Source organism: Typopeltis vanoorti, chromosome 6 (assembly GCF_054136105.1).
Source record: "Typopeltis vanoorti isolate ZY-2024b chromosome 6, IOZ_Tvanoo_1.0, whole genome shotgun sequence".
Lineage (NCBI taxonomy): Eukaryota > Metazoa > Arthropoda > Arachnida > Uropygi > Thelyphonidae > Typopeltis > Typopeltis vanoorti.
The window spans coordinates 79,285,112-79,299,707 of NC_143554.1; the positions used below are offsets into that span (position 1 = coordinate 79,285,112).

Sequence of the window (14,596 nt, forward strand, 5' to 3'; positions counted from 1 at the left end):
GGTTCCGGTCCCGGAGGTTGTCTTTCGAAACTGGTTCTCCTACAAAACCCTTTTCAAATGAACACATGCAGGAATTCACAGTAGAAGAAAACCATTAAGAAATAAGCTCTCTCTCTCTCTCTCTCAAGAAGCATATATTTATCAATCTTTTCATCCTTAAATAGCACGTGTTGCACTTGAGATTTTGTTTGCTGTATGAAATATTTCAATGCTCAGGAAGTCTTGAAAAAGCGTTGATAACCAAATGTTTGCATACGGATGTAGCATACTTTTCCTTCTCTGAAAAACCAATTTTTGGTTTTTCGACACGAAAAACCAAATATTTCGTGTCGAAGAAAAGACAAACAGGCCAAAACAAAGCAAATACTCCTGCATGAACAGTCATAATAGCTTTCGCTGCTACGTCCGTAACTCAAAATAATTCACTTGCTCTAAATCAGCGGTCGGCAACCTGCGACTTCGGAACCCATACGGCTCTTTGAATGAATAATTGCGGCTCTTTTCGTTATTAAACAATCTATTTTTGAATAATGCAAAATGAATGTTATTTATTAAATTAGAAACTAAAAACCCTAAATATAGCATTCGCAATAAATTAAGGACATTTTGCATTTAATCAAGGTCATTTTACATTAAGTCAATGATATTTTACAATTGAAAATAGTACATGCGATGCTGAAAAATTTAATACTTTCATGTTTGAACTCTTTGAAATCATACGCGATAATCCTTTTCATTCGTCTTGGATTATCATGGATAATGCAAGAATTCATAAACCCAGTGATTTGTCAAATATTTGTTTTAATTATTCATGCCAATTAAAATTACTTTATTTATATTTTATGTTGTTTTAATTTATTAAACCAAAGACGTCACGCTTAGCTAGAACATATAGCGCTTGCCTGTCTGAACGCGCCGATTGTCTTCGCATATAGTGCAGGTTTGGTCTGTAAATCTGCTCACTTTGTTAAAAATAAGTAAAGGTATTGTAGTGGACGTTGCATTGAATATTGTAACATTAAATTGTAATATTAAATTAATATTAACAAAATAAAAATATTTTTATAATATTTAAAATGTCAGCAAAAAAGAAAAAGACAGAAGAAAAAATCAGGAGAAAAAATCAAATGTGAATATACCGAAACATACGCATTTGTAGCAAATACAGCAGGATTTCCAATGTCTTTAATATGCCATGAAAAGCTTTCAAACAATAAAAAATCAAATATACAAAGACATTTTTTAAATAAACACGATACATTTGACAAAGTATATCTACAGGGAGATGAAAGAGAAAAAAAGGCAGTAGAAGAGTTGCAACGCAAAGTAAACTTAATTAAATGTTCATTTTCCAAATGGATAAAATCATTAAGAAATACAACTATTGCTAGTTTTCTAGCAGCTCAAGAAGTTGTTAAACGAGGAAAACCTTTTACGGACGGCGAATATAAAAGAATGTTTTATTCAAATGTTCGAATTTCTCTTCTGCGATTTTAAAAACAAAGCGAAAATAATTATAAAAATAAAAGACATGCCATTATCTGCTACGATTATAAGGGACAGAACTATACGAATGGCAGAAGATATAACAAAAATCAGCAGGTTACAGATCTAAATTCAACACCAGGATTCTCCATTGCCTGTGACGAATCATGCGATGTGGATGAAATTGCACAGATTGTACTTATTCGTAGATACGTAAACTCTCAAGGACCTCAGGAATAATTTCTCGATATACTGCCACTTACAGGACAAACTCGTGAAGAAGACATCGAATCTGCTGTTACCACTTGCTGGCAAGAGATTCCACCACCAGTTACCACTGGTGATGACATCTCTTGACTCTAAACTAAAAATTTCCATAGTCAAAATTAGGAATGAAATCCCACCATTTATATTGGAAAATTCGTGCTGCCACCTATAGACAAATATTTTCCCAGAGTTCCACAATCGACCCAAACACCACAACACTTGACCAAATATCCTCCCAGAATTCCAATCTCTAAGCATTAGCCATAATGCAACACACAAACAAAACACTCATCTCATATCACTGATAAATACCAACACACGACAGAATTCCATACTAAAACCTTTACTCACAATTCCACACTCGAACCAAAGACACAACGTAACGTCAATGAAGAATGCGTCACACTGGGATATTTCAAGGATTCCATACTCTATCTTATCTCTAACCATCACCCAACATTCCATATGTGAACAATTACCCAGAATTCCATACTCGAACAATTACTCAGAATGCCATACGTGAACCAAAAGACATTGATGTCACAGAGAGATGTGTCTCCCAGGGAAATTTCAAAGATTCGAATTTTGAAAACTCGAGTTTTCAAAATTCGAGTCATCAGAATTCAAGGAGAACCGGCCTACCAGTCCGGAAATCGGGGAAGTTCGGCGCCGTAGGCACTCGGGGTGGGGGGGGGGGGGGGAGAAATCCCCTTTTCTAGTCATCAAAATTCGAGTCATCAGAATTCAAGGAGAACCGGGCTATCAGTCCGTAACTCGGGGGTTGCGCGCCGTAGGCACGAGGGGGAACCCTTTTCGAGTCAGCAAAATTCGAGGAGAATCGGCCTACCTGTCCGAAACTCGGGGGGCGCTGTAGGCGTCAGGGGGCAGTGCCCTCTAGTATATATATAAAGAGTGAATGACTAGAAGCGAGAGAAATGAAAACAAAGTTTATTAGTACTAGTACAACTAGTTTCAGCTTGCATCAGCCTTCGTCAGGTGCAAATTAAAAAAAAAGAAAGAACCAGTAAACATAGAGGAAATAACAGTAAACAACACAGAAAGTTAACGTATATGTATTTCAACGTTGAAACGTTGAAGTCTGCGCATTCAAAAACTGTTCTCTCGTTGGCTTCATTGTTGGGCGTATGCATGCATATAGCATCTCGTGAACGCTAGTATTTGACCGTAGCACAATGACATTCTGAGAGGTTGTAACTCAGGTTGTTTGTTGTTGAGATTTAGGGGGGTTGAGAATGATCTCCTTTGATTCTATTATCTTTCTTTCTAATTCATCATGGCAATGGTATATATTATTAGACTTGTCCCATAGGATTGTATGGCTATGCTTTCTTCTTCAGAATTGGCCGAGAATAGAACATGACTAGACAAGGCACTGACTCGCGTTCTCTTGTAAGTGACGTCTTTCTTGAGCTCTTCAATGCGTAACTCGATTGACTTATCTGTTTGGTCAAAGTAAGGTATATCACAGTTGCACCAGATCTAGTAAACATCAGGAAATGTAAGATTCTTATGTCTAGGTTTCAGATGGCTCACTGGGGAGCGGATTTTTGGAAGAGGAGTAAAAAAAAAAAAAAAGTTGTATTTCCTGAGAATTTTGGCTAATATGGGTGAGACAGAGCTTATGTATGGTATAGAAATATTACTTTTTACACTATTGGTCTCTTCATTATGGTGACCAGGAGGATTTAATAGGAATTTATCAGTAGATTTTTGAGAATTACCATTTAGTTGAAAAGTAGACCTGAGAAAATTGATTTCTTTATTAAGTTCTATCTCATCGTCAAGACGAGAGCGAGCACGTTGTCCTAGAGTATAAATAATTCCAAACTTTTGAGGAGGATAATGATGGGAACGATCATGGAGATATCTGTTGGTGTGGGTAGGTTTTCTGTAAATCGAGATTTGAAGTTTTTCTGAGGATTGAGTCAGTTTGACGTCCAAAAAAGAAAGAGATCCATTAGCTTCAAATCTCAGACGTAAATTTTATGTTTGTGTGTTGACTATTTAGATGTTCAAGGAAGTTCAGGAGAGATTCACGGCCTTGGCTCAAAATCAGGAAAATGTCGTCAATATATCTTCTCCAAATTCTTGGTTTTAAAGGATAGGAAGAGATGGATTTAACTTCCAGATCTTCTAGATAGATATTAGCAAGTACACGAGACAACGGATTACCCATTTCAGCACCATGATTTTGTTTATAGATTGTATCCAGAAATTTGAAGTATCCTGAGTTGCTGCAGTGAGTAAGTAAGGCCATGATCTGTTTAGATAATTTATTCTTGAGTAGTACAAGAACTTCGTCTGTGGGAACATTGATGAATAAGGAGACTATGTTGAAGCTTGTCATGATTTCATCTTCCTTAATAATGATATCTTTTATACATGATGCAAAATCCTCGGAGTTTTTAATAAAAGACGATGACTTACCGGAAAAGAAAGATTTTGCCAGATATTTGGAAAGTTTGTATGTTGGAGAGTCAATGCCTTCTACGATAGGTCGAAGTGGGGTATTTACCTTGTGAAGTTTAGGTAGACCATATAATCGTGGAATAAGCGGATGGAGAGAAAGTCGAATGTTTCTAGATAGTTCAGAGATAGTTCTCAGTAAATTATTGGTCCGGTTGTGGAGTTCACGAGTGGGATCTCTCTCGAGGATCGGACCAATAATATACTCTGAGAAATACCTCTGAATTATCTCTTATTAGGTGTATAAATTCCATTTCCTTCCTACCATGTGATCTCTCTTTCAATCTATACCTCCATAGTTGAAGCCCCCTATAATAATCACTCGACCTGCACTCATTGTATTAATTTGCTGATTCATGTCTTCTTGACCTTCCCTGGAACCCTCTGGCCTATTGCAACAGCCAACTATATATTTTGTCTTACTGGTCGTGTTCTCACACCACGCTGCTTCAAATGAACAGTCATCATCCTACCCATCTCCTATTTTTGTACCTATTGTCGCATCTGCGGTTATCAGCAGTACTCACCTCAATCCTATATTCTCACCCCCCCCCCCCCCCACCCCCCCCCCCCCCCACCCCCCCCCCCCCCCACCCCCCCCCCCCCCCACCCCCCCCCCCCCCCACCCCCCCCCCCCCCCACCCCCCCCCCCCCCCACCCCCCCCCCCCCCCACCCCCCCCCCCCCCCACCCCCCCCCCCCCCCACCCCCCCCCCCCCCCACCCCCCCCCCCCCCCACCCCCCCCCCCCCCCACCCCCCCCCCCCCCCACCCCCCCCCCCCCCCACCCCCCCCCCCCCCCACCCCCCCCCCCCCCCACCCCCCCCCCCCCCCACCCCCCCCCCCCCCCACCCCCCCCCCCCCCCACCCCCCCCCCCCCCCACCCCCCCCCCCCCCCACCCCCCCCCCCCCCCACCCCCCCCCCCCCCCACCCCCCCCCCCCCCCACCCCCCCCCCCCCCCACCCCCCCCCCCCCCCACCCCCCCCCCCCCCCACCCCCCCCCCCCCCCACCCCCCCCCCCCCCCACCCCCCCCCCCCCCCACCATATATAAAAAAAAAAAATATTATTATTATTATTATTATTATTATTATTATATTCTAAATTCAAAAATTCTGTATAAACCTTATTGTAAATATTGTAAATATTATTATTGTATGTAATTTATACTGAGACATAATAATAATAATAAAAAAATTATTATTATTATTATTATTATTATTATTATTATTATTATTATTATTATTATTATTATTATTATTATTATTATTATTATTATTATTATTATTGTGCAAAATAGAAAATATAATATTTCAGTTCTATATGTGTAGCTGTGTATAATCACACTTTCTCAAACTTAGAAGAAAACAAAAAATGAACCGTAACATATAATATTATTTAAGTTATGCAGCTGTGAATTATGTAATTGTAAATTATTACTATTTTTATTATTTATAAAAAAAGAAAAAATTATGTTATCATCATCATTATTATTGAAATCTCATCATTGTAGAAAATGAAGTATATATGCAACGCTTAGTGCTGAACTTTGTTAAAAAATATATTGACTGTTACTCAATATAATTATTTTAAATATGTAAATATTTGAGAGATCAATAAAAAAAATATTATTATTAGACCCTCCACTTGGACCGAGATCAAAACAGACATTATGGTTCCCAACCATAAAAGAAGCAGAACTTCTCTCAGCAATACATCAAATCAAACCAAACAAAGGCACAGGAATAGATGGTATCAGACCTAAAGATATAAAGCAACATGCAACTAGTTTAAGTCCTATCCTACTAAAACTAATAAATAAAATATTTAAAACAGCACAGATACCAAGTATGCTAAAGACCGCCATAATTACACCCATATACAAACAAGGAAAAAGAAATTTAATCAGCAATTACAGCCCATAGCAACATTACCAATTATCAATCAAATTATGGAGCGGATCATACTGAAGAAACTCACAGCATACACTGAGATCTTTAATATTATCCCCAAAACACAATATGGTTTTCAGAAAAATAAGGGAACAACATCTCTCTTGGAACTCTTTACAGACGTAATTAATACCGCCTTAGACAAAAACAAAATAGCCATGGTAGTCTTTATAGATCTAACCAAAGCATTCGATACACTTACACATCAAACCTTGTTAGAAAAGCTGAGGCATGTTGGAATAGACGGGCCTCTTCACAGGTGGTTTACAAACTACCTCCAAAATAGAAAGCATATCACACGTATGGGATCAAACCGAAGCAGAGAGCTACCAGTAACCTGTGGAGTGCCACAGGGAGCTGTACTCTCCCCAACTCTATTCAACATTTACACGCACGATATTAATCAGCTACCACTCAAAGGTAAGATATTCCAGTACGCAGACGATACATCAATAATATCCATCCATAATAACGCAAGCATAGCCCAAACAAATATGCAACATGATATAAATCTGATCATAGACTGGCTCACGATAAACTCCATACAACTAAACTCAGAAAAGACAAAATTAATGATATTCAAAAACCCATTGATTCGACCAGTTGATAACAAATATATAACCATCCAACATCCAATTTCCAACACAAAAAACACACAGAACAGCAAAACCACTACAATCACTCAGGTTGAAACAATACGATACCTTGGAATTTACCTCGATGCAGATATGAACTGGAATAGCCATATAAAACATTTACACAACAAACTCCGAATAATAAGTGGCAAACTCTACAGATTAAAAGACATAGTTCCCATACGCCTAAAAACACTAATATACAAAGCACTATGCCAAAATATACTAAGATACGCTATAACAACGTATGCTTTCTGTTCACCCTACAAATTAAATAGATTAATGTCGCTACAGTACAAAATGACAAAACTGATCTTTTGGGAACAAAGAGAAAATCACGACCTTATAAACATTGCAATGGCAGAACACAAAATACTGACAGCAAAACATTTATGTCACTATGAAGCCTTGCTAAAACATTACTTCGATGCTAACTACAGGACTGTTAGAAATACATACCGTATAACAAGACCTCAGACTACTAATTATATCACATATAAATACAATAATCACTACGGAAAGGCCACGCGAAACTTCAACATCCCAGACATGATAAACAAATTACCTTTTGAATACAGAAACCTTACAAACTACAATAGCCTGAAGAGAGCTCTAAGGACATACTACGAACAGGAAACACGCACCCAAAATACCATACAAACTTAATGAAACACAATATATTCGCTCAGGCTTCCAGTTCAGCGACGCATCAGTACATTCCAATTTATTGTGTGTGGGGTGAGCGCGCGCTCGCGTGTGATGTGTGCGTGCTTGTTCGTGTGAGTGCGCGCGCGCGAATTTCTCAATCATAGATTCCGTAGCATCCTAACACAGCAAAAAAAAAAAAAAACCACAATACATATTAACCAACTGGTGTCTTCCTCAGATAAGCTTACATTTAAGCTTCGAGGATGAAAGGAAAAAAAAATAGTTCTCATCCAAGATGCATCATATGTAAGGAAATGCATGAAATGTACGTATCAGAAGAAAACCAATGCATGTACTATATGTAAACCAATGTACGTAATGTAAAGATCGCATGTAAACAAATGTAAGTAATGTATCATATGTAAATAAATGTAAGTAATGTATATAATAATTATAACAAATGTATGTAATGTATATAATAACTGTAACAAATGTATGCAATGTAAAAAAAAATAAATTATTTTAAAAGTAAATCATTAGTTTACACCGTATGTTTGTGAAAAGAAGGACACATAATATTCAGATTGCATATGTGTAAATACTGTTGTATAATCACACCTTTTCAAACTTGAAAAAAAAATAGTAAACCACACATGTAATATTATACAACTTATGTAACTCTGAACAATATAATTGTAAATTATTATTATAATTGTTATATAAAAAAAACTGTTATCATCATTACTATTTAAATCTCATTATATGTAGCACAAAGTGCAGAACCTTGTAAAATAATATACTGAATAGATAATCATTGTACATATGTAAATATTTGAAAGAACAATTAAAAAAAATTATTATTATTATTCGTGATACCTACAAGGAGTCCGAAGACTCATCGCGGGAGGACACTTACTGTACAACTCTTCGTCTCCACTACTACACAGAACCTCTACTACCAATCACCTACATCAACGCCATCTACTGCCCACAACCACCATCACTACCGCTAGTATTTCTGTCTGTAAACTGCATGTGTTCTGAAGGGCCGATCTGTCTGTATACGGGATGAAAAACCCGAGTTTCCGGGAGGAAAAACCCGAGTTTCCGGGAGGAAAAACCCTGCTACCACCGTATGAAATCGGCTAACTCACCTTCAATTGAAAACCTCAATATAAAGAGTCCTCCCGTCATGACGAGAATCGAACTTAGGCCTGTTCCAATCGATATCATTTCTTTAATTCATGATGTATATTTTTGCCCATTAATTTCTTAAAAAATGCGTTACCAACGAAGAATATTAGATGTGATTAAAGTTTCCACGTTATCTGTATATTGATAAGCATTAAAGTCGGACAGTATTTACAGAAAGAAATATAGATTTTGAAATTTAATTGAATATATGGATGTGTTCATCAGCTCCCCGATTGTCATTCTAAAATGTTCTGTAAACCGACTACGAAACATATACCTAAAACTTTTTCACGTGAGTAAAATATACCGTTGATATAATAACAGAGATAAAGTACACTTGTTTAGTAGATATACTGTATTTACTGGAATATAACTCGCCCTGGCGTATATCTCGCACCCCTGATTTTAATTTCCAAAAAAATAAATTAAAAAGTTTAGCATATACCTTGTATGTGAATGTTATTACGGAAATTTCAAGTATTTTGGTATTAGGTTGAATAGAATCAGCATCTGAACTCAACAATCGTCAGCTTGCCTCTGTTGTTAAGTTGCGCGATCTTTTGTTAATGCCACACCAATCACATGCAAGAGTAGAAACGATAGCAAATAGTGTATTCTTGGCAAGTAATATCCCTTTTCGGATTTTTTTTTAAATCATGGTGATCATATGGTTCCTAACTGATAAAAGCCAAACAATAATGAAACTCTGTTCTAATTTAATTACAGAAGCTTTGTCGCTAAAGATTCAAATATGTCACATGATGATGGTGAGCGGCATATCGTGTAAACAACGTTCATAATTAAAATTTAAATGCATCCATTTAATGAATAATGTGAACTATTATAAATTACAACGAATACTGAGAATATTATGAACGTCACTTTAATTTTTTCCTGAAAAACTTTACTTTCCAAAATTCTCGGAATATATCTCGCACCACGATTTTTTAACTTTAATTTTGGGGAAAGAGTGCGAGATATATTCGAGTAAATAAGGTAATCTAATCTAATTTGAAAGTCCAATTGTCCATTCTGATTCAATTGGCATTCAACCAGACCATTTTGTTTATTAAAAAACCGATTCGAAATATTTAAAATTGCAGTTTAATGTTTGCACAAAAATGTTCGATAATGGAAATAAATAACATCATTGGTAGATTAATATATATATATATATATATATATATATATATATATATATATATTTCTTATTACAATATACATAAAATTATCCTTTGGGTAATCTCAGTCTCTCTCTCTCTCTCTCTCTCTCTCTCTCACACACACACACACCAGTATATATTTTATAAATTATAATTTGCTTACTTACCATTTTGCATGCCAGTATGACTTTGCTATCAAAATACGTTGAACTAACAATTGATTCGTTGAGGATATTGATGCACCAAAAAGTATTCCACTTAACAATGCATTCCAAATAGTGTATCGAGTAGTGAAATCGAACTGATATCTGAAATAAAAATAACAATGCTAATTTTTCCTGCTTGATGCTAAAACAAATCAGTGACTAGTATCATTGTAAACTTTAATAACTATTTTAATAGTTTTTTAGCATGATTTTTTTTTCTTCAAGCATAATATTTAAACTACGTAGAAAGCCGTATCGTTAAATATTGCTTAGATATATTCCCATAAGATGTTGTAAAATTGCATGTTGGCTTGTTTCAGCAAAAATATATCAATAACTGAAATAGTATGTAGGCTTTAAATATATAAATGGGAAAATGCCCGCTTGTATATTTGAATCTTATCTTTGAAGTCTGGCAATCTTATACGGACATACCCAGCTTTTGTTTTACATATTTAACATAGAAACTAACTTGATATACGTATTTGGACACGTAATTATGGTACAAAATGTTGTTGTTTTTTTGTATATCAATACATTTATTTTTAGTTTCATTTCTAGTACTGAGTGGGACCACCTTTCGTATAAACCACAGCAATTACTCTTTGGGAAATGCTTGCAAATGCTAATTCGTCACAAAAGCAATATTTTTGGTTCTTCCTGCAAAGCTACTCCCATTGCATGTGCCGATGACAGCCGCGGTTGTCCGAAAATAATTCACAGTTCTAATTCGTCCCAAAGATGTTTGATTGTGGACTCTTTACCGAGCAGTCCGAAACGTCAACGTTGTTTAGTGGAAATCATTTGGACACGGATTCGGCACGGAGCATTGTCGTGCTGAAACATGCAAGGATCACTGCCGAAGTACTTCCACAGAGTCAAAAGTTGTCCATGATATTTATGCAGCCATGAGATGGTGGATGTGCCCATTCTTTATGGGCACATCCAACAATGGAAGACGCCCCATCCAAGAAACACTAGCATACTATTACCCAGCCTTCACCAATCTTGACAGCTGGAATGATGCATTCCTGCCTTAACCGTTCGGTTCGGAATCTTCAAATCCAAACACAACCATGAGTGCAACATTGGAAGCGGGATTCGCCACTCCATAGAACCTTTTCCAATCAGCTACGATCCAGGAACAGTCTGAAAGACACCCAGTCCAAACGTCGTTTGGCGTCGTTGGAAGATGATGTGTAGCTTGATCGTAGCTCTGTCATGGCAACATAAGGCTTGCGACTCTCTGCGGACAGTTCTAGAGCTGACACTCCTTGCAGCAATTTCCAGGTTGAGTGTGAGGTACGCCGCTGATGACTTGCGGGGTGCTGGAACATTCCGACAAAGAGCTCGTCAAACTCGCTGAATGAGTGCTGGTGGCCTTCTGCTGTGGTAGAGCCATCACTATTCTATGAAGAGAATATTCTCGGAACAAACATTTAAATTTTACTAATTTATTTAAGCATGTTCCTTAAAACTATTTTGCAGAAGTAATGTCTATAGATATATTATTAAATATTCGTGCAAAATAAATAAATTTGTCAATGTTTGACGAAAAACTTCGATATAAGGAAGCTTTGATAATCGGACCATTTTTTCTGCTTGGAGATACGGAATTGCAAGAATCTATTGGACGGAAACTATAGTATATGCGGAACGATGAACCACATTTTAGTTAATCACCAATGTTTCAGAAATACTTACTTTGAATAAATATCATACTCACCCTGGAATACGAATTCGATCTCCTTTATAAGCAATGTCAAATACATTTGCGAAGCCTCCGTTATCAGCAGCTCCTTTAAATATGATAAGCAATGCAGTACCACACATGATAATCGATTGAAATACGTCCGTCCAGACAACTGCCTTCATTCCTCCCTGAAGAGCATAAAAATAATATCAGCCAAACAGATATATATCTGCATGATAATTTCTAAAACAAAAGCAGTAGTACACTAATGAAATCATTAATATTATACACAATAGACAAAACATTAGAGATGCCTATTTAATAGCGTGTAAGTCTTACTCTTTCAGCACAAATAACAGCTTTCTTTCCTAGTTTTTTGTTCTTTCCTAGTCATTGACTCCACGAGATACCAGCTGGTTGCTGGACGTATTTGCAGCCATGCCTATTTCAGCAATGTTTACAAATGCGCCTTAGACGTCGGTCCTGCATACATTGGTCTGATGTCACGCTCTACACCATCTCAGAGATATTCGGTCGGATTTGAACCTCGTGACCTTAGAGGGGGGACCACGGATAGTCCCAAACCCAGATGAATATTCCTCGAACCATGCATGAGTGATTGCTGCCATGTGAGATGGCCCATTGTTCTGCTGAAGCAGACCTTCCGTTGTAAGATGCGCTAAGGCCAGGCCATTAAAGGTGATCAGACATCACATTCTGGTATCAGATTTTAAGACCTTTCGTGATACATTCTGGAATGGGGTTTTGATTTACTCAAGACAAAAAATACGGTACACTTGGTGTTATAAGAGCGTGGTTTGGGAGTAATTAAACAGTAATGGCTAGAATAGACACAACAAATCAATTTTCGCGATCGTATAACTAAATAGATGTGGTTCTGTATGTCCTCCTTTCAGATGTTCTAAGAACTGCATTCTGTCAATGACGTTTTCTACAATGGAAGGCAACAGATCTGCCTCACTTGTTTAAACTGAGTAAATCACGTGATGGATGAAGGCTTTGTTCCTGATTTAGCATCCTTAAAAGAGATGCTATTAAAAGAGATACTATTGTGACTATTTGGTGTGTGGGGGGGGCATCTTATTCACGACGTGAATAAGATGGGCCCCCCCCCACACACCAAATAGTCACAAGGGTTGAGATTAGACGAACGAGGTGGTCAATGTGAAATTCACGACTAATCGGTCTATGTTCAGTGAACTGTTTTGGTAACATTCACCGTACCGGCAGTTCATTGTGAGGTAGTATTCATCCTGCTGAATATGGAAAAGTAAAGGTATCTATGAGTATATTGCTGCAGTTGCAGAACAATAAAGTCGCCCAACAACTCTCAATACCTAACTACAGAGATCATAGAAGTTACTGGTCCTGGAGAACGAAGTTCGTCGAACCAGTACGAACCGTACAGGGATCTGATGGAACACATGAGGGTTATTCGCAGCCCAAATGCGGGAAGTGTATGAATTAACACTACAGTTTAGATAAAAATGTGCTTCCCACTACATGATCTTCAACGGCAATGCATCATCCACTTCCATTCGATATAAGAACGTTTGGGCAAACTGCAGTCGAGTTTCCACATCACCATGAAGCAACGTTTGAGATGGGAAATAATGTAGAGTGAAATCCCAAGTATTTAGCGCAGGATTGTCCAAACATTTGAGAATGTCATGTCCAGTTGTCTCCTTGATATTACCTGAGCATTGCTGGATCCTTGTGCGATGTTCATTCCGTGTTTCACGAGAGCATTTGCGACTTCGTCAGCTTGTTGAGGAATAATTCATTTGCGCCCTGGTCCTGGCTTCACTGCTTCACGCTATTTTCACATCGTAAAATCATTTTTCTAAGATTTCTTATTGTCATTGTACCTCTTCTCCTATCATTCAAACGCCGTAATTCTCGCGAATCCATTCGGCATTAGCGTTACTGCATTGTTGATAGTATAGTGAGATCCATAACACTTCAGTCTTATAAGAATAACGCGAATCCGTACGGTCTTCCTTATATCCATCAACACTTTAGGAGAAACAGTGAGATTATGTAAATATCACGCGATTCAAGCTTCAAATGTCCCCTGGTGGCAGAATTGTGCACTATTTTTATCTTCTGTAAATAAAATCTCCATGTTCCAGAGAGTACTTACACCAAGTTTGGCTGAATTTCGAATACATTTTTCGCTACTGGACTCAAAACATTTCCTCTTTAATGGTGGCTACCCTATATATCTGATTTCAATAATGACTCTATCTTTGTTTTGCTTTTTTAATAGTTGTTTCATTTAAAATATGATAGATTCGAGATTTTCATGTGATCCATGTCTAATTTGGTTAAAAGTGGTTCGTATTTTATATGCTGAATGATACGCACATATTAAAAATAAATGAATTAATTAAATATTTCAACTAATGTACGAAGAGCCGCATATGAATATACTTGCGGATTGACGGTCCTGATTATGTCTATTTTGTTGAACACAGTCCAATTTATTCTTAAATGGTTAACATATATATACCTAAATGTAATTTCTATAGCATCCAAAATTTCAGATTTTAGCAGGATTAAAAAATATTATAATCACTTTGAAGTGATACAGAACACTTACAACTGCGCAATAAATTGTACACACGAATCCAACTATCACTATTGATACCCAGCTTGGTATTCCTGTTGAGCCGCTAAGAGCTACTGCTGGAGCATAGAGAGTTGCAGCTGTATACAAAATCTGCAAAGTCATATCGAAATAAATTACTGTTCTTGCATTTAGATAGGATAGGTTTAATAAAATTACACGAGTTATGAAAAATAACTGAATTTTAGTGCACAATTTTCTAGTTCCCAAAATTTAAAG

At 37.3% G+C, this 14,596-nt stretch overlaps 1 protein-coding gene across 1 annotated transcript in view; it reads right to left on the reverse strand.

Moving 5' to 3' along the window:
• LOC150105605 (sodium-coupled monocarboxylate transporter 2-like) overlaps positions 1–14,596 on the reverse strand; it is a 52,974-nt gene that overhangs the window by 30,294 nt on the left and 8,084 nt on the right. Inside the window, exons 2-3 of the mRNA XM_090393994.1 lie at positions 14,351–14,470; positions 11,761–11,915 (exon numbers count right to left, since the gene is read on the reverse strand). Coding sequence (XP_090250120.1) covers positions 11,761–11,915; positions 14,351–14,470 — 275 coding nt within the window. The remainder of the gene's footprint in view (positions 1–11,760; positions 11,916–14,350; positions 14,471–14,596) is intronic.